This window comes from Erithacus rubecula (genome assembly GCF_903797595.1).
Source record: "Erithacus rubecula genome assembly, contig: scaffold_141_arrow_ctg1, whole genome shotgun sequence".
Classification (NCBI taxonomy): Eukaryota; Metazoa; Chordata; class Aves; order Passeriformes; family Muscicapidae; genus Erithacus; species Erithacus rubecula.
Genome location: NW_027635538.1, coordinates 657,697 through 678,280, shown reverse-complemented (window position 1 = coordinate 678,280; position 20,584 = coordinate 657,697). Strand labels below are relative to the sequence as shown.

The following is a 20,584-nucleotide window of genomic DNA, read 5'->3' as shown; positions in this document are numbered from 1 at the left end:
ATGTCCCACCCAAAACCATGGAAAAAATTGATTGTTTAAACAAATTAATTAATTAATTAATTAATCAAACTGATTATTTAAATAAATCCTTGGTAAACGCACCAGGGCTGCACTGGCATTGCCAGAGGAGCTGCTGAGAGCCTGAGCACCCCAAAGAGGGGAGGGGAGGCAATTTTTAATCATGAATCAGCTCATTAAGGCACAGAGAAGCTGATCCTCCCTGGAACCCCAGTGCTGGGGCTGACAGACACCATAAACAGGGAAAAGCAGGGATCATCATCATCATCATCATCATCATCATCATCATCATCATCATCCTGCCTGGGAATAAACCCCCAGCCCCCTCCTCCTCATCACTGAGGCTGGATCAAGCTGCTGACCTTTATTCTACACCCCTGAAACTGTGGGCAGCAAGTTTTGCCATTTACTGCAAAATTCAAATGTTCCAAATAGTGAGAGATCCATCAAAAATGCCAGAAAAGGCTCTGGCTGGGGGGCAGCTAAAATAGGAAATGACTGACTCCTCCATGGGGAAAGGAAAGGGAAAAAGGGGAAAGGAAAAAGGGGAAAGGGAAAAGGGAAAAGGGAAAAGGGAAAAGGGAAGGAAAGGGAAAGGGAAAGGGAAAGGGAAAGGAAAAGGAAAAGGAAAAGGAAAAGGAAAAGGAAAAGGAAAAAGGAAAAGGAAAAGGAAAAAGGAAAAGGGAAAAGGGAAAGGAAAAGGAAAAGGAAAAGGAAAAAGGAAAAGGAAAAGGAAAAGGAAAAGGAAAAGGAAAAGGAAAAGGAAAAGGAAAAGGAAAAGGGAAGACAAAGCACTAAATCTCACAGTGGAATTTAGGATCTTCATTTTCTTCATTTTTCTTGCCTGCAAAGGGATTCTGGTGTTGGGAATTCTACCTAGCCTGGTCTGGATGCTGGCAGAGATGCAGCAGAGGTGCAGCAGAGGTGCTGCAGAGGTGCAGCAGAGGTGCTGCAGAGGTGCAGCAGAGTTGCAGCAGAGGTGCAGCAGAGGTGCTGCAGAGGTGCAGCAGAGATGCAGCAGAGATGCAGCAGAGGTGCAGCAGAGGTGCTGCAGAGATGCAGCAGAGATGCAGCAGAGGTGCAGCAGAGGTGCTGCAGAGGTGCAGCAGAGTTGCAGCAGAGTTGCAGCAGAGGTGCTGCAGAGGTGCTGCAGAGGTGCAGCAGAGTTGCAGCAGAGGTGCAGCAGAGGTGCAGCAGAGGTGCTGCAGAGGTGCTGCAGAGGTGCAGCAGAGTTGCAGCAGAGGTGCAGCAGAGGTGCTGCAGAGGTGCTGCAGAGGTGCTGCAGCAGAGCAGAGCCCCCCAGGACCCTGTGCCCCCAGGGCCTACCTGACATTCGGAATGGCATGAAGATGGTCTCGTTGGTGTCAGGGTGGATGATGGCCTGGAAAATGTCACCAGAGACACCCCGTGAGGGACAGGGACAGCAGAGCCACCCCCAGCTCCAAACAGCTCCCTGAGCACAGAGCCCTGGCATTGCCCCACCCTGGACCCTCCTGCATTTCACAGCTCCCACCAAAGGGGGCTTGGGCTCCCTCCCCACTGTAATTAACTTCAATTAATCATTTGGGGGGAAATAATTGACCCTCACATACAAAGAGTGGCTCTTCCTCTGGTGTCTGTCCCCAAAAGCCACTCAAAGCTGTACCTGAACCCCAGAAAAGGCAGATTTAGGAGGGAAAAGGAAAATTATTTTCTGTCCCAGCAGCTGCATTGAGGCTGAAATGTCCTGGGTAGGAAAACTGGGAAAAGCCCTGGATGGGGAGGGCAGAGCTGTGGATTGGGGGATGAGGGGAAAAATCCCTTTATCCTGCTGGGGAAGCAAAGGGGACACAGGGGAAACCCCCAAGAAAAACAAAACACAGTGGAGGGACTGGGCCAGGAGCTTCTCACTGCAGGTGTGGATTCAGACCCCAGAAATTGTCCCCATTCCAGGAGTGGATCCCAGCCCAGAAATTCTCCCTAGTGCAGGTGTAGATCTCAGTCCAGACGTGGATCCCAGCCCAGAATTTCTCCCCAGTGCAGGTGTGTGGATTCAGTTCAGGAATTTCTCACTGCAGGTGTGGATCCCATCCCAGAAAATTCTCCTCAATGCAGGTGTGGATTCAGTTCCAGCAATTTCTCCTCACTGCAGGTGTAGATTCCATTCTAAAACTTCTCCCCTCTGCAGGAGTGAATCCCATCCCAGAATTTCTCCCCATCCCAGGTGTGGATTCAGATCCAGGATCCCATCCCAGATGTGGATTCAGATCCAGGATCCCATCCCAGAATTTCTCCCCATCCCAGGTGTGGATTCAGACCCAGGATCCCATCCCAGGTGTGGATTCAGACCCAGGATCCCATCCCAGAATTTCTCCCCCCCTGCTGCAGCACGAGCTGGCAGGTCCAGCCCTCCCTGGGTGGCACCACAAGGGACACCCAAAAAACCCCACACCTGGATTTTCCACAAAACCCAACCTTAACATCTGCAGATCCCAACCTCCCTAAATTCCTAAATCTGCTTTACTGATGAACAGCCCATTTTTGGCCCATTTTTACCCCCCCCCCCCCCCCCCCCCCATTTTCTGACAAGCCCAGGAGGCTGCACTGAAATTAACTGGGAAGGAAAAATCAATTCCCCAAGGATCTGGGATTGAAGGGAGGAAGGTACAGCACAGGCACAAACCTTCCCAAGGAACTGTCAAACTATTTGCAAAAAACTGGAGACAAGAAAGCTCTTGACTAGACAGGAAGGAGAAAATGAAGACATCAAAATATATAAATATATATATATATATAAAAATCAGGCTCTTTGATGGCAGTGTTCTCTGCATTTACATTTCCATGGGAAAGCAAAACAGCAACTGGCAAAGGGAATGAGGGAAGGCAGGAAAAAGCAGCAATACTTGAAAATAATAAGGAAAATGGAAAACATTTTAAAAGTGTATTACCTGTTTGATTTTTTGAGCTCCCCACAGCTGGAAAAATAAAAGAGAACATGAAATGTAAAAAAAACCCACAGTGTAGTTTTATCCCAAATATTCATCTTTTAGCTGCTGTTATAAACAAACACCAGGGACTGGGACAAAAACTTCATTTTCTGCAGCTCACCGGGATGGATTTAAAGATCCTTTACACACCTGGGCTCCTGCACACCTGTGTGGGCAGCAGGAGACAACATTAAACTTGTATTAAATGGGAAGGAAGAACAAGAACATCCAGACTTCAGAGCTTCACAAATCCCAAATTGTGTGCACGGAGATCTCAAGGTAAATTCAGCATGAATTCAGGATGAGGGAACGAGGTGGGGCAAGGAGCTCTTCAAACAACCCCTGGGCTCCCAAGGAACGGAATAAACAGAGTTTTCATTTTTAAACACACTGAAAAAATGCTCACAGAGAGGGAAAATCTCATTTAAAACTCTCCCTGTTGCCTCCAAAGCCCCCAAGGGTGGCTCAGAGGGTGGGGATGGATGGGGGAGAGAGGAACGAGGAGCAGAAGTGACCCCAGGATGTGCTGGCACAGCCAAGCCCCACCCAAACCCAAATTAAACCCTGCAGACCCATCAAGTGCTGATGTGCATCATCCCAGAGATGCTGCACAGCCAGGACTCTGCCATGGCCCAGCAGATCCTGGGACAACACTTGCTTTAAATTTTATTTTTAATTTTTCTGTTAAAAACTGGTGCTCAGCCCCAGCACCTCTGCCTGGGTTTGTTCTTCCCTCGGGTACTCAGAGCTGCAAACCCACCCTTGAAGCCCGTTCAGATTTCAAACCCCAGGGATTTTCTGAGCCAGGCAAGGCTCCTGTGCCAATCCCTCCCCACCCTCGTGGCTCCTTTGCCTCTCTCCAATTTATCTCCATCCTCTTGCCAGGAGCCAGGGGAATTATTCCAACAGAGCTGTGCTGGAGCCAACCCCGGGCCAGGGGAACCCGGGCAGTTCTGCTCCTGCTGATGGCTCTTTTTGGCTCCTGGTTTACCCTCCAAAACACACCCCAAAGTTTGGGGCACGCCCTGCAAATCAGGTGTTCTCCTCATTGCCAGGCTGTTAATTAAGCCTCGGGTTTATTGCCATTGCCAAATAGAAATCCATTAAAATGCTGTTGGAATAAGGTAATTAATCTGCTGGGAATTGCATTAATCGACCCATTGGTACCAACAACCCCGAATTTCACTCCCAGCTCATCTCACACTCCACAATGGATCTCTGTGGTGAACTCCTCTGCTTGTGATGAGGAATTGAAGATCCAAATGTCACAGACACACAGGAAAAATCCCCTTTCTAAGGAAAACCATCATTCCCCCTTTTCCAGGTGACAATCAGAGGTTGGGGGACACAAGGGACACATTCTGTGGGTGGTGAACAGCAGGTGGGTTCAAACCCCAAAACCCAAAGGAGGGAGGCTCCATGCCCAGGTCTCAGCCTGCCCGGCAGCTGCAGTTTCCAAGGGGTGAATTCCAAGGAATTCCCTGGGCTCCAGGTGCCCTCCCAGCACATCCCAGTGACCCCAGAGCTGCCCAGATCTCCTCTCCCCAGGGTGGCAAACAGAACTGCAGGGTTTTCCTCTCCAACTGCAGGCACTGACACCAGCAAAAAGGAAGAGGGATGGTTTCTGAGCCAGCGCGAGGGCTTTTTTGGTCAAATTCTCTAATTTCATTAATTGATCCCAATATTTATGCCTTTCCCTGCTGCAGTGCAAATATTGTTAGAACACGCGGTTTCATTACTTCTCCGAAAGAGACTTCACAAGATGCACCTGATGAGTCACCTCAGCATCCTGCCAGCTCGTTTTCACTTCTTTCTCCTCTAATTCCTGCTCTGTCTGCAGCGTTTTCCAGCAGCTCCAGCTCCCTGAGTCCTGCCAGCCCCGGATCCTCGGGACTCGCTGGGATTTCATCCCGGGGAACAGCCACGTTCCCACCTCACCCACCCCTGGGAAATCGGGGAATTCTCTCCGGAGCTCGGGGAAGCACTCCAGGCTCGTGATGGGTTTGGATTTTGGACGGAGATTTGCCCTGGCTGGCCCAGAGCTCCACCGGGGCTTTGTTTTGGGGGGGATTTCAGCAGAGGGATGGAGCAATGTGGTCCCAATGCTCCTCTCTCCATCAAAAGTGCCAGAAAAGGCTCTGGCTGGGGTCCAGCTAAAATAGGAAGTAACTGTCTCCTCCATGGGGAAAGAGAAAAAAAAGGGAGGGAAGGAAAAGGGAAATGAAAATGAAAAGGAAAAGGAAAAGGAAAAAGGGAGAAGAAAAGGGGAGAGGAAGAGGAAAAGGAAAAGGGAAGGGGAAGAGGAAAAAGAAAAAGAAAAGAAAAAGAAAAAGAAAAAGAAAAAGAAAAAAGAAAAAGAAAAAGAAAAAGAAAAAGAAAAAGAAAAAGAAAAAGAAAAAGAAAAAGGAAGAGGGAAGGGGGAGAGGAAGAGGAAAAGGGAAAAGGAAAAGGGATTTTCTCCAGCCTGCAAATTCCCCCTGGGTCAGATCAGGGGGACACCTCATGGGCCAGACCAGGCTCTGCTCCTCCATGGATGGGCAGGAATCAGCTCCAGGCTGCCCACAGGTGGTCTCAGACCTTTTCAGGACTCATGGAAGAGATTTCCAAATGTCCTTCCCAGGATTTTCATTTTCCTGCAGTTTTTTCGAAGAGGAGTCACCACTTTGGTCCCCACCTGCAGCAGAGCCCAAGCCCTGAGCTCGGGGGTCCCAGCACAGGAGGGACCTGGAGCTGCTGCAGAGATCCAGGGGGGCACCAGGAGGGGCAGGGGGATGGAGCCAGGCTGGGAATGTTCCCTGGAGAAGGGAAAATTCCAGGGGATGCTCAGAGTCCCTGCAGGGGCTTCAGGAGAGCTGGAATTGGGGACAAGGACACAGGGAATGGCTCCACTGGGAAAGGGGAGATTGGGCTGGGATCTTGGGAAGGAATTCCTGCCTGGGCTGGGATTCCCAGAGAATTCCCTGGATCCCTGGCAGTGCCCAAGGCCAGGCTGGATCCACCCAGGACAGGGGGAGTGTCCCTGCCATGGCACTGCTGGGCTGTGAGGTCCCTTCCAACCCAAACTATTCCAGGATTCTGCAATTTTATGAACTCAGGAGCTGAATTCATTTATCCAGAAATATCACCTTATTGATGTTTAAGGCAGGGTCTCCAAGACTTCCAGAATCTGAAGAGAACCAAAGCTGTGGTGAGGAGATGGGGACTGGAACAAATCTTGGGAATAGATGTGATCTTTGCTTGTCAGGACATTCATTAGCAATCCTTATTTAGCAGCAGAATTGCAGCTTAGAGATCGTTTAAAAAAAAATAAAAAATAAAGAATTTATTTAAAGAATCCATCCAGCCCCAATCTCTTCACCAACACCTGTCACTATAAAAACAGCAATGAGGGTTCCAGTGCTCCTTAATGAGCTGCTGCTATTAAACACAGGGACATTTCACAGACCCAGGGGATTCAAAAATCTGCATCTTTCAGTCCCAAACCAATCCTGCTTCAGTTGAAAAGCACCTGAGGAACTGATCCCAAATCCATGGGTGCCTGCTCTGGCTGTGCCACGCCAGGAATAACTCCCTGGAGAAAAATTAATCACTCGCTAATCACTCATCATGACAAAGCACAATTATAGACAAAGAACTAATTGGGAGTCACGGGGTAGATGAGCCCAACATGGGAATGAAAACTCAAGATTTTAAATCCTTTAAATCCAGAGACCTTTTGGTGGGGTTTACTTGGGTTAGACTTGGCACCATTACACCACAAACCCCCTTTGTAAGGACCAGGCTGAAGAGGAAATCATTCAAAAATGAGTATTTTTAGTTGGTTTGTTCGGTCTGTCCAGCTCCATCCCAAAAGCTGTTCCCTTCAGGGATGTTCTCACCTTCCAGCTGGCCCCGCCCGCGCCCAGGAAATGCGGATTTTAGCGAGGTAACAGCCCGCAGTTTGCACCCCGTCAGGAGCTGCCAGTGGTTTCACACTCCGGGGGTTGGGAGGTTTTATTAAAGCGCAGCTCCCATCATCCAGCCCACGCTGAATTCCAAATATTGGGTGGTGCAGCACGTGGGATGCAGCAAAGCATCCTCCTGGAGAGCACCGAGCTGCCCTGGGGAGGGAGGGGACAGCCCCCAGCCCAGATGTGCTTTCCTAATAATCCCAGCTGTTCAAATGATTGAAATGAGGGGGTAGGGAAATTTTTAATATATTTTTATATTTTTATTTAATTTTCTATTTCTGTATTTTATTTATTTATAATTTTTTATATTTTTATTTATTTATATATTTTTATTTATTTTCATATTATTGCATATATTTTCCTTTTCAAATATTTTTTATTTGTTATATTCCATATCTGTGAGCAACCCCAGCTGCTCACAGACATGGAACTGTCTGGCACTCCTGATAAACCTGGAAAACGAGATAACACCAACAGCCCTGTCTTATGTCCTCTTATTGTTCCTCACAGGGAATCTCCCCACAGCCCTGCTCCTAAAATCTGCATTAGAAAGGGTTTTTGGTTTTTCAGCACACAAAGCTCAGGGAGCCCAGGGGTGGATAAATGACAAACTCCTGACACTGAAGTGAGTCAGAACAAGAGGCACCTGAAGCTCCTCTTGGAAGGCAAAGGAAAACTCCTTTGGCTGAGCAGTGTTGAGACATTGAGGGGAGCCAGAGGATCAGGGAATTGTTTGCGTTGGAAAAGATTTAGGATAATCACACCCAACCAATAGCACTGCCAGCACTGCCCGTGTCCCCAAGTGCCACATCCCCAGGGACTGGAAATTCCCCAGGGATGGGGGCTCCAAATCTCTCTGGGCATTCCAATCCCTGACCCCACTTTCCATGGGGAAATTCCCCAATTTCCATCCTGGGGCCATTCCCTGTGTCCAGTCCCAGATCCCAGATCCCCCCAGTGTCCCCTCCTGGCAGAGCCACAAGGTCCCTGAGCCTCCTTTGCTCCAGCTGAGCCCCTTCCCATTTCCCCAGGAATTCTCCATTCCCTTCCCATTTCCCTCAGGGATTCTCCATTCCCTTCCCAGCTCCTCAGGGATTCTCCATTCCCTTCCCATTTCCCTCAGGAATTCTCCATTCCCTTCCCATTTCCCTCAGGGATTCTCCATTCCCTTCCCATTTCCCTCAGGAATTCTCCATTCCCTTCCCATTTCCCTCAGGGATTCTCCATTCCCTTCCCATTTCCCTCAGGAATTCTCCATTCCCTTCCCATTTCCCTCAGGGATTCTCCATTCCCTTCCCATTTCCCTCAGGAATTCTCCAGCCCTTTCCCAGCTCTCAGAGCTGCCCTGGTCCTGCCGATTCCCAGCACCAGGAGCTGCTGCCAGATCCCAAACTCGGTGTGGGTGGAACCAGAACCGAGTCAGCTCTGAAATAACACAGTGCAGCCTCCCGGCACTCAATAAACATTAACTAATTAATCCTCGCAGCCCTCTCCTGGAAAGGCTTCAGCAGAGGGAGGATCGTTCACTGAAAGCCACCGGGGCTGGAGATTCATGGAATGGGTTGGCTTGGGTGGGATCTCCCTAATCCAACCAGGCTGCTCCAGGTCTGATCAGTTCCATCCCATTTTAGCCACACCGATCTGCTCTGTAACCTGGATGTGATTTTGGATAAACTCCCTAAATCCTGAGCGGGCTGAAATAAACCCGGGTTGTGATGGAGAGCAGCTGGGATCCTCCCTGGAGGTGATTTTGGATAAACTCCCTAAATCCTGAGCGGGCTGAAATAAACCCGGGTTGTGATGGAGAGCAGCTGGGATCCTCCCTGGAGGTGCAGCCCCTCCTTGTGTCCTGTGAAATGATGCCTAAACCCCACCGATCTCAGCGACACCGGGAATATTCCGGTGGCAGAGGGTGGAAAACCCCAAAAAGCGGCCAGCCAAGGGTCCCTTCCCTGCCAGGAAAAAGGGAGCAGCAGCACAAGGATCCATCCCGGCTCCATCGCATCCTGCAGGAGACCAGAGGGGGGAAAAATTACAGTTTACTGCAAATGGACCTCTTCGCTCTTCATCAACACCGCCAGGAAAAGCCATTACTGGCCAAAAGGGAGGCTCTTTAGTCCCTGATGGATTCCCTGTTCTCTGCCGTGTCTGGGGCAGCGTGAGCGCCTCTCCCCGCTGCTAACCTGATTGAGGCAAGCACACAGCAATAAACACGAGCCCATTAAGGCGCTGAGCCTCTTTCCACTTCACCCATCCCAACGGGGGAGAAGCGAAACAGTCTCAGAGCAGCGAGTTGCCAAAAGTGCGTTTGGAGAGGCTGAGGAGTGAGAAGTCACAAGTGGTACAGCACGCCAAGTGTCTGTCTGCAAGGGACACTGCAGCACGCTGCCTTCTCCACAGCTCGCAGATTTTTATATTTTTTTTTAATTTTTTTTTTCCTCCCCCTGATGCTGAGGGTACAGAATCGGGGGTTGAGCCGCTCTTGCTCGCTCACAGATGGGTGTTTTTGCATTTCTCACCTGCGGGAGTAGGTAAAACAGGTGAGCAGGCAGAATTCCAGCTGTAGGTCCGGCCAGCTGTGACCTCAGCAAAGAGGGAGATCCAAAACCCCAAACCCGTGTCCGGGAGCTGCAGGGATCTGAGTCACCAAGACGCAGCTCGGGGGGTTCATAATCTCTGGATTTATTTCCAGCCACCACTGCAGGTTTATCCCAACCCTGAGCTGGTTAATTTTGGGCGCCACCCCGATCCCCATCCCACCGCACAAACAGGGGAAGCAAAGGGACAGAGACACCGAGCAGGCAAATCCTTCCTCGGGCTGGGGACAGGCATCTCCCCGACCCACAGCGCCACGGGGGCAATTATTCATCAGCTGTGCCTTTAAAAAAAAATTAAAAATAAATTAAAATTTAAAAATTGGGATTAAATCAGGATTCAAAATACCAACGGGGCATTTATTTATGAGCTGTGCCTTTAAATCACTCACTGGCACTAAAAATACCAATGGGGGCATTTATTAATGAGCTGCGCCTTTAAAAAAATTCTAAAAAATTAAAATTAAAAAATTTGGATTAAATCAGGATTAAAAATCCCAATGCGGCAATTTATTAATTAACTGCACCATGAAACCTCTCATTTGCATTAAAAGTACCAATAGGACATTTATTAATTAACTCCACCTTTAAACCCCTCATTGGCATTAAAGATACCAATGGGGGCATTTATTCACGACCTGTGCCATTAAAAATTGGGATTAAATCAGGATTAAAAATCCCAATGGGGCATTTATTAATGAACTGCACCTTTAAACCCCTCACTGGCATTAAAAATCCCAATTGGGCATTTGTGAATGAACTGTGCCTTTAAACCCCTAGCTGGCATTAAAAAATCCCAATGGGGGCATTTATGAATGGGCTGTGCCTTTAAAAAATTTAAAAAATTAAAAATCAGGATTAAAGACCCAATGGGAGTATTTATTAATGAACTGTGCCTTTAAACCCCTAGCTGGCATTAAAAAATCCCAATGGGGTATTTTTATTATTTATTAAAGGCCAGGGAGGCATTTATGAATGAGCTGTGCATTTAACCCCCTTTTTGGCATTAAAACATCCCAACTGGGGCATTTATAAATGAGCTGTGCATTTAACCCCCTTTTTGGGATTAAAACATCCCAACTGGGGCATTTATGAATGAGCTGTGCATTTAACCCCCTTGTTGGCATTAAAACATCCCAACCTCGGGGTCCAAGCCCCCTGCAGAGTCCCCTGAGCAGCACTGCTGTGCCTGTGGCTCTTTGCCTCTCTCTGCTGGCAGGAGGTGCCAGCCCAGGTTGGGGACAGGGACAGAGGGACAGGGGACAGGGGATGAGGAATCTCCACCTGGGGATTCTCCACTCTGCACCCCACTGCTGCTTTAGGTGTTACATTTTTAGGATAGAGATGTAGGAAGCTACAGTTAGGGGTATCAGGGCTTTGATCCCAATTTCCAGCAGTTTTGCAGCATCCTGGGCTGCTGCTGGGCAATATTTAAATATATTCTTATCTTGCTGATATATAATGTATATGTCAATATTATATATTAACAAATATATACATTTATATTATTGATACATGTTTAAATATTATATGTAACCAGTTTAGCATTTCCTACACCAATTTCTAAGGTAGAAAGTTTGAATTTCTGAAATTCAACCTGCCAGGGAAAGGAAATGCAGTTCAAACATGGGATGAGTGCAGGGAATTCTAGCTAAGAAAATTGAAGAATTTTGGGGGAAGAAGTGATGAACAAACCTGAAGTTCATCATTAAATCCCCCAAGTGCTGATACCCACCTGCAAACCTCCCAGGGCAGATCTTTGCCCAAACCCTGAACACACCCAGGGTTCCTCAGCCTTTTCCTGGAGCACAAAACCCCCCAGGAGCAGCAGCTGTGCCATGAGGAGCAGAAAAACAGGGATTACAGTCCAAGAGCTGCTTCCCTCAATTTTCAGCCATGCCAGCATCAATCTGTTCCCCCAGTCTGGCCTTGGGCAGGGTGCAGAGGGACTCACACACACAGAGGACACAGATGCAGCCCCACATTCTCAGGTTGCAATACAGGATGTGTCCAGCAATGTGTGTTCTGTCCCATCTGGGTGGGGCAGGGCCCCTGATCTCCTCTTCATGGGTCAGGTGTTAAAAACCAGCTGGGGCAGTCATCTTTACCTTTCCATGACCCACCCTTCACCCAGGAGGTATCACCTGTTAATGGGCCATTGTTAAAAACTGGGTGTGGCAGTGAATCTTATCCCTGTGGGAGATATCTCCTGTTAATGGGCCATTGTTAAAAACTGGGTGTGGCAGTGAATCTTATCCCTGTGGGAGATATCTCCTGTTCATGGGCCATTGTTAAAAACCAGCTGGGCAATCATCTTTATCTTCCCACAGCCCATCCTCCCTCCAGCAGATATCTCCTGTTCATGGCCACTGAGTCCCAGGGCATGGCTGAGAAAATTCCATCATCCCACTGGGAGATGCTCCAGCCAGGGCAGGAGCCAAGCCTTTCCTACCCAGAGAAAAACTGACATTTGGAACAGCAGAGCAGCCTTTCCACTGGATCCCAGAGGAAAGCCAGACCCTTCCACATCATCCCTGGAGCTTCAGAGGAAACTGCCCCTTCTCCAGGAGCACTGCTCCAGCTGAGCCACATCTGCCCCTGCAGGAGGATGCAGCACCATGGAATGGGACTGTGCCACCACCCTGACTGACTGACTGTGCCAGCTTGGATTCTGACTCTGGCAGGGCTGGGATTGTTCTGTGTAATACTGCATTGCTATTTTAATTTTCCTAGTGAAGAACTGTTATTCCTAATTCCCATCTCTTTGCCTGAGAGCCCCTTTATTTCACAATTATAATAATTTGGAGGGAGGGGGGTTTACATTCTCCATTTCAAAGAGAAGTTCCTGCCTTTATTGGCAAACACCTGCCCTGAAACCAGGACACCCAACAATGAGAGGGTGAAGCTGAGGACAAGGGACAAAAGCCCCGTCCCTGTGCCCTGCTGCTGGTACAGCCTTTTGGTTTGAGGCTAAAGTTCAGCACCAGCATTCCCAAAAGAGGGAGAAAAGTCCATGTTTAACCAAGCTGGCTCTTCATCCTTGTTTACCAGGCTGATATTTCACAGCCCTTGCTCTCAGGGCAGAAACCATTCCCTGAAATGAAACCTTTCCCTCCAGCAGAGATTCCCTCCAGGAGGCACTTTGGGAATTGCCTGCCCTGCCTGCAGTTGGAATTGGATATGCTACAGTCTCTGCCTTCTGCTGCAAATTGGCTCCCAGAGCCCTCGTGTGTGTCATTTGCACCTTCCCACTCACAGCAGCCACCAGGGCGCCGTGGGGACAATCCTGCCAGCCCTGGGATGGCCACAGGAGGAGGGGACACGGGCAGGGACACCCAGAATATCAGAAATATCCAAAACAGCGACAACCAAAACCAGGGACACCCAAAACCAGAGATACTCAGAAACAGGGACACCCAAAAAAATTCAAAACAGGGACAGCCAAAACATCCAAAACAGGAACAGCCACAAACAGGGACACCCAAAAATAGGAACACAGGGACAGTGGGAATTGTCCCTGGTGGCTCTGGATGGGATTTAAAGTCCCTTCCAGCTCTTCCCAAACCATTCCATGGTTCCATGAATGCTGCAATGTTTGGACATAAATGACAACTCCACATTTCCTTTTTCTATTCACCTTCTTCCTCAGGATCCTTTTTTCCACCTCTCCCTGGGCCAGGGGGATGAAAGGGGACACAGGGACCAGCAGCTGCCCCAGGAGGACACACAGAACCAGGGAAGGGGAATTTCCCCAAACCCCACAATTCTCTTGAGCTTTCCACAGCAAAAAAATCCAAAATTTCCAAAACTTCTAAGCCCTGCTAAGAAACAGCTGTCATTTCCATCCAACATTTCTGGATCCATGGAGTTCCATCACCCAAATCCCTCCTCAGGACATCAAACCTCCCCAAGGGCATCAGGGGCTTTCTCCTCCAAACATCTTCTCTAATCCTCCTCAAATATTTAACCCAAACAACCAGGAAAGCAAAATAACACCCCAAGCAGGTGCATTGCCAAATATTAAGTTTTCATTTCAAGAAAAATTAGGAAATCCTGCTGGAGAGGGGGATTAAGGACAGTTTGGGGTATTCCCACAGAATATTTGAGGTTGGGGGCATTTTTAACAAACACTCAGCTGCATATTTAATGAAAAACAAGCCTGGCTTTTAAACACTTCAATAAAAACTCGAGGAAATAAGCTCAGCAGAAGAAATGGAGTGTGTTTTCTTGCTCCACTGAATAAATACTGATCAAGCAGCTCTTTCTCCTCTGTTTTGCTGACCACATAATTGATACAGCCAGGCTAAACCCCCTGTTTTAAAAACACCTTTCTAATGCAGGAATAAACCTCCCTCAACAAGGAGCTCTCAGCAGTGCAGCAGCTATCGACAGGTGAGAGATCAATTCTTCATTTTTGCTAATGAGGCTGCAGAAATGGGTTTTTCCCACCTTGGCTTAATGGGCAGTGAAATGGAGCTCAGGAGGACGAGCAGGATGGGTGGGAAGGGGCAGAGCTGGCACTTCTGCTGCCCAGCCTCCAGCATTTATTCTGGAAACTGCCTCAGAGAGTCCTGGGGAAGTGCTGACAGCACTTGAGAGATTTTTTTTTTTTAATTTTTTTATTTTATTTTAATCTTTAGCTAGCCCGTAAGCGTTCCATTCCAGCTCATTTGGAAAAAGCTGCCTGGGAGATGGTGGTTGCAGCAGAACCCTGTCAGGGAGCTGAGTGTGGAGGAGCTGCTTGCTGTGACATCGCTCTAGGCTCTGTGTTTGCCACCCCCCTGCGCTGCAGGGGCTGCTGAGTGCTGGAGCTGCAGCTCTGCCATCCCTGTGCTGCTGAAGGGCTCTGTCAAAACAACCCATCTGCTGGCTCTGAGCTGCTCCTGGGGGGAGGCTGCACTCCTGCAGCCTGGCTGCACTGAGCTCTGTGTCTTGGGAAGGGTGGGAGGGGAGAGGTTTTGGCTCTGCTGCTTCGGGTGATGCTCTGGGTGCTACGGCTGGGTGGCTTGTTCTGGGGAAAGGTTCATGTTGTGGGCAGAAACATTCATATCCTGGGGAAAACTTCCATACTCTGGGGAAAAACTTCCATATTCTGGGGAAAACCTTCATATACTGGGCAGAAACATCCATACTCTGGGGAAAACCTCCATATCCTGGGCAGAAACCTTCATATTCTGGGGAAAAAAAAAAATCACAATATCCTGGGCAGAAACCTCCATATCCCGGGATATCCTGCATATCCTCCCAGCTCAGCCTCCCTGCCCAGCCTCAACACCCAGCCCAGCCTCCCTGCCCAGCCTCAACTCCCCTCCCAGCCCTGCAGCCTCCTCCTCCCCAATCCTTCTCGCTTCCTTTAATCGCACCATTAGTTCGCATTTCACCACACAAACCCCAAACCCGCCCGCTCTGAGCTGCGGGCAGAGGCAGCAATGTCACCGAGTTTGTGACCATTTCACATCTGGAATCTCTGACCTGTTTGTCGGTGACTCCCGGGGGCAGCGTGCCGTGTTTGTAATCCTCCAGCAGCTGCACCGCCTCCTTCAGCCGGCTCTGCACACAAACAGCAGCAATTACACACAGAACGCTGCTTCCCGAAAATAACCCCCCCCGATCAAACAGCAGCAATTACACACAGAACGCTGCTCCCCGAAAATAACCCCCCCGATCAAACAGCAGCAATTACACACAGAACGCTGCACCCCAAAAATAACCCCCCCGATCAAACAGCAGCAATTACACACAGAACGCTGCATCCCAAAAATAACCCCCCCCGATCAAACAGCAGCAATTACACACAGAACGCTGCTCCCCGAAAATAAACCCCCCCTGATCAAACAGCAGCAATTACACACAGAACGCTGCACCCCAAAAATAACCCCCCCCGATCAAACAGCAGCAATTACACACAGAACGCTGCTCCCCGAAAATAAACCCCCCCTGATCAAACAGCAGCAATTACACACAGAACGCTGCATCCCGAAAATAAACCCCCCCTGGATCATGGCATCAGTGCACCCAAACACCTGGGTGGGCAGGGACACCATTATTGCATTATATCGCATTATATCGCATTATATCGCATCATATTACATGATATATCACGTCATATTGCACGATATATCATGTCATATCACATGATATATCACGTCATATTACATGATTTATCACATCATATTATATATCACGTCATATATATTACATCATATCACATCACATTATATTATATATCACATTATATTACATTAATTATTATTTATATTGCATTATATTAACTATTATATATTGCACTATATATTGTATGATATATCACATTATATACCTCATTTTATCACATCATCTTACCTTATCTGTTGCATACATTGCATTGTACTATAATAACTATTATTTTTATTGCATTATATTGTATTAACTCTTACTTACATTATATTATATTATATTCTCTATTAAATATATTGCATCGTACTGTATTAACTATGATATATTGTGTTTTGCATTATATCACATTATATAATATACTACATTATATTACATTATCTAGATTTATAGATAATTGTATTTATATTAATATATTTATATTGTATTATATATTATATAATATATTACATTATACTACATTAGATTACATTACATATTACATATATTGCATTATATTACATTAAATATTATTTATATTGTATTAAATTATATATTATATATATTACATTATAATACATTATCTATTATACATATCGCATTGTACTATATTAACTATTAAATATATTGTATTATATTATATTACCTAGTATGTTTAGTATATGTAATACATATAATAGATACCATACACATGCTACATTATAGAGACCATATAAAATACACTCATATATGTATATCAATATATACATTTTTCTTGGAAGAAGATATATTTCCATAGAATATATGTATTTATTGAACTGCAAAATTCTGCCAGGACAGAAATAGTCAGAAAGGTTTTTTTGGATATTCTTGGAAAAAACTCCATATTCCAGGGCAAAACCCTCAATGTAATGGGGGGAAAGCCTCCATATCCTGGGCAAAAACCTCCCTATTCTGGACAAAAATCACCAGATACAGGCAAAAAAATTCATATTCCAGGCAAAAAGTCTTCCATATTCCAGGCAATAACCTCAGGTTTTTTGGCAAAAAGCTCCATATTCCAGGCAAAAATTTTCATATTCCAAGCAAAAACCTCCATATTCTGGACAAAAATCTCAATATTTCCGGCAAAAACCTTCCTATTGTGGGCAAAAAGCTCTCTATTCTGGGTTAAAATTTTCATATTGTGGGCAAAAATTTTCATATTGGGGCAAAAACCTCAATTTTTTGGGCATAAACCTCCATATTCCAGCACAAACCCCCATAATTTGGGCAAACCCTCCCCTGTTCCAGGGAATCCCTCCCTGCTCTGTCCCAATCGTGTGCTCAGGCTCAGGCTGAGCTCCCAGGCTGTGCCACAGGTGACAATTCCCAGTTCCTGCTCCAGGCTGGGATCTGCTCCCTCTCAGAGCAGCCCTGAGTGTCCCCACACCCTCCTCCAAATTTCCAGTTCTGTTTGGGATTAAAGTCTGGCTGGGGCTGCAGGGCAGGGTGTGCCAGCAATGTGAATTCTGTCCCATCTGGGTGGGGCAGTGCCCCTGATCTCCTGGCACACATTCTCTGCTCATGGGCCATCTTTAAACCAGCTGGGCAATCATCTTTATCTTCCACAGCCCATCCTCCCTCCAGCAGATATCTCCTGTTCATGGCTCAGGTGTTAAAAACCAGCTGGGGCAGTCATCTTTACCTTTCCATGACCCACCCTTCACCCAGCAGGTATCACCTGTTAATGGGCCATTGTTAAAAACTGGGTGTGGCAGTGAATCTTATCCCTGTGGGAGATATCTCCTGTTAATGGGCCATTGTTAAAAACTGGGTGTGGCAGTGACCTTATCCCTGTGGGAGATATCTCCTGTTAATGGGCCATTGTTAAAAACTGGGTGTGGCAGTGAATCTTATCCCTGTGGGAGATATCTCCTGTTAATGGGCCATTGTTAAAAACTGGGTGTGGCAGTGAATCTTATCCCTGTGGGAGATATCTCCTGTTCATGGGCCATTGTTAAAAACCAGCTGGGCAATCATCTTTATCTTCCACAGCCCATCCTCCCTCCAGCAGATATCTCCTGTTCATGGCCACTGAGTCCCAGGGCATGGCTGATAAAATTCCATCATCCCACTGGGACATGCTCCAGCCAGGGCAGGAGCCAAGCCTTTCCTACCCAGAGAAAAACTGACATTTGGAACAGCAGAGCAGCCTTTCCACTGGATCCCAGAGGAAAGCCAGACCCTTGCACATCATCCCTGGAGCTTCAGAGGAAACTGCACCTTCTCCAGGAGCACTGCTCCAGCTGAGCCACATCTGCCCCTGCAGGAGGATGCAGCACCATGGAATGGGACTGTGCCACCACCCTGACTGACTGACTGTGCCAGCTTGGATTCTGACTCTGGCAGGGCTGGGATTGTTCTGTGTAATACTGCATTGCTATTTTAATTTTCCTAGTGAAGAACTGTTATTCCTAATTCCCATATCTTTGCCTGAGAGCCCCTTCATTTCAAAATTATAATAATTTAGAGGAGGGGGGTTTACATTCTCCATTTCAAAGAGAAGCTCCTGCCTTTATTGCAGACACCTGTCCTTCAAACCCGGACAGGAATGAACAGCTCTTCCCAAAATTCATTCATCTTGGGAATGAACATCTCATTCTGAGCAGGATGGTGACCAATGACAATGTTTGTCCCAAGGTGACAAACCTGGGACAGATCCAGGGCAGTGACAAGCAGCACATCCTGGAGATCCACCTGTGCTCCCTCCATGATTTTGTCACTGAAATCACCAAAATCACTGAAATCACCTCCTGTCTCCCAGAGCAGCTCTGAATGGAGAGCTGCAGCCAGGCATGAATGGGGCCCAATGCTATTTTTTCCCCCTTCTCTTGAGGAAATCTCAGTAGTTACTATAACAACCCTGGCCAGATCCCATCTCGTTCAGAGCGCTGACAAACAGCAAACAAAAAAGCTTTTAGAATGGCAGGCTGCACAAATTCCCTCTCCCTGGGGACCAAGGGCAACTTCTGCAGAGAAAGGAGCAAAGTGGGACCTGGGGGGGGGACAAAAGAGTGGCATAGAAAATGAAAAAATATTCAGCTGAGTTCAGGGGATCCTTCCACACCACTCTGAGCCACTCAGGTACTTCAGCCAACACCTCCCCAGCCTCCAAATTCAGAGAAAAGAGTCACCTCCTATTCCTTCTGGAACAGTCACGCACGTTCTTTTAAGCAGAACCTCAAAAAAAAAAAAAAAAAAAAAAAAAAAACAAAAAAAACAAAAAAACAGGAGCAAACTTTGCCACATGCAGCAGCTCCAAATGCCAAGCAGCTCCTCTCGCTGGTGCAGCTCCCCTCAGAGCTGCTGATGCCTGAGATTACACTTCACTCCCTTTTAACAGCAAAACGAGGTCTGTCTGCAAGGTTGTGCTACTGTTTCAATATTTATTGTTGCTTGGTTTCTCTGCTGCTGTCTGTGGGATGAAGTGTCACTCGAGATTTTACAGCATCCCTGATTAAAAAAAAAAAAAACAACCCACAAGCAGGTTTTTTCCCCCGGAGTGTGTCTCATCCCTTGCATAGCCCCTTCCCTCAGAAAAAACCTCGAGCACTTCTAGTGGTGGCTGCTGGGGTCTCAGCTCTCACAATGGGGTGCCAGACAGACCATCTGCAGCAGGGATGTTCTCACAGAGCTCAGCCCTGCCAGCAGCACCCAGCAGAGCCTGGGACAGCACACAGGAGAGACTGGGGACAGCACCCAGGAGAGCCTGGGACAGCACCCAGGAGAGCCTGGGGACAGCACCCAGCACAGCCACAGCCTGGGGACAGCACCCAGGAGAGACTGGGGACAGCACCCAGCACAGCCACAGCCTGGGGACAGCACCCAGCAGAGCCTGGGGACAGCACACAGGAGACTGGGGACAGCACCCAGCACAGCCACAGCCTGGGGACAGCACCCAGGAGAGCCTGGGGACAGCACCCAGCACAGCCCCAGCCTGGGGACAGCACCCAGCACAGCCTGGGACAGCACCCAGCACAGCCACAGCCTGGGGACAGCACCCAGGAGAGACTGGGGACAGCACCCAGCACAGCCTGGGACAGCACACAGGAGAGACTGGGGACAGCACCCAGCACAGCCACAGCCTGGGGACAGCACCCAGGAGAGCCTGGGGACAGCACCCAGCACAGCCTGGGGACAGCTGGAAGTTCCAGGATGAAATCCCAGCTGGAAGGAGCAGGAGTGGCCAGGGCTGGTCCCCAGCCTGGGTGTGTGGCTGTGGGTGAGGCAGGGCTGGGATCAGCCTCCCCCATGGCATCTCTGGCATGGTTCCCACAGCTCCAGCCCTCTGCCAGGGCACAGCCTGGGGTCACCAGGACCAGCACAGCTCCTGCAGGGACCCTGTGGGGAGGAGAGCAGGGAACAATCCCCAGAACTGCTGCTGCAGCCCCAGCTCTGACCCCTGTGAGTGACAGAACCTGACAATCCCAGACCTGCTCAGGTTGGAACATCCCTCTGAGACCATTCCAGCCATCCCAGCACTGCCAGGGCCAGCACTGCCATGTCCCCAAGTGCCACATCCCCAGGGCTCTGAAATCCCCCAGGGACGGGCACTCCAAACCTCCCTGGGCAATCCCAACCCCTGACCCCCATTTCCATGGGGAAATTCCCCAATTTCCACCCTGAGGCCATTCCCTGTGTCCAGTTCCTGTTCCCCCCAGTGTCCCCTCCTGGCAGGGAGCTGTGCAGAGCCACAAGGTCCCTGAGCCTCCTTTGCTCCAGCTGAGCTCAGGAGCAGAAAGAACAACCCCAGAGGGGATCAGCCCATCCCTGGGCTGCAGCCACAGCCCCTTCCCAGAGAGCTGGCTGCCACAGACCCCTGAGCTTTCCCCTTTGCCCAGGCTGCTCCTGCCTGGCACATCCCTGCCCTGTCTCCTCTTGGGAGCAGCCTGCAGAGCCCCAG

The 20,584-nt window shown here is 48.5% G+C and overlaps 1 protein-coding gene across 2 annotated transcripts in view; it reads right to left on the bottom strand.

Moving 5' to 3' along the window:
- SFXN5 (sideroflexin 5) overlaps positions 1-20,584 on the bottom strand; it is a 69,230-nt gene that overhangs the window by 39,534 nt on the left and 9,112 nt on the right. For both annotated transcript variants that reach the window (XM_079333110.1, XM_079333109.1), the window contains exons 3-5: positions 15,001-15,078; positions 2,946-2,972; positions 1,345-1,399 (exon numbers count right to left, since the gene is read on the bottom strand). In XM_079333110.1, the coding sequence (XP_079189236.1) occupies positions 1,345-1,399; positions 2,946-2,972; positions 15,001-15,078 (160 nt within the window). The remainder of the gene's footprint in view (positions 1-1,344; positions 1,400-2,945; positions 2,973-15,000; positions 15,079-20,584) is intronic.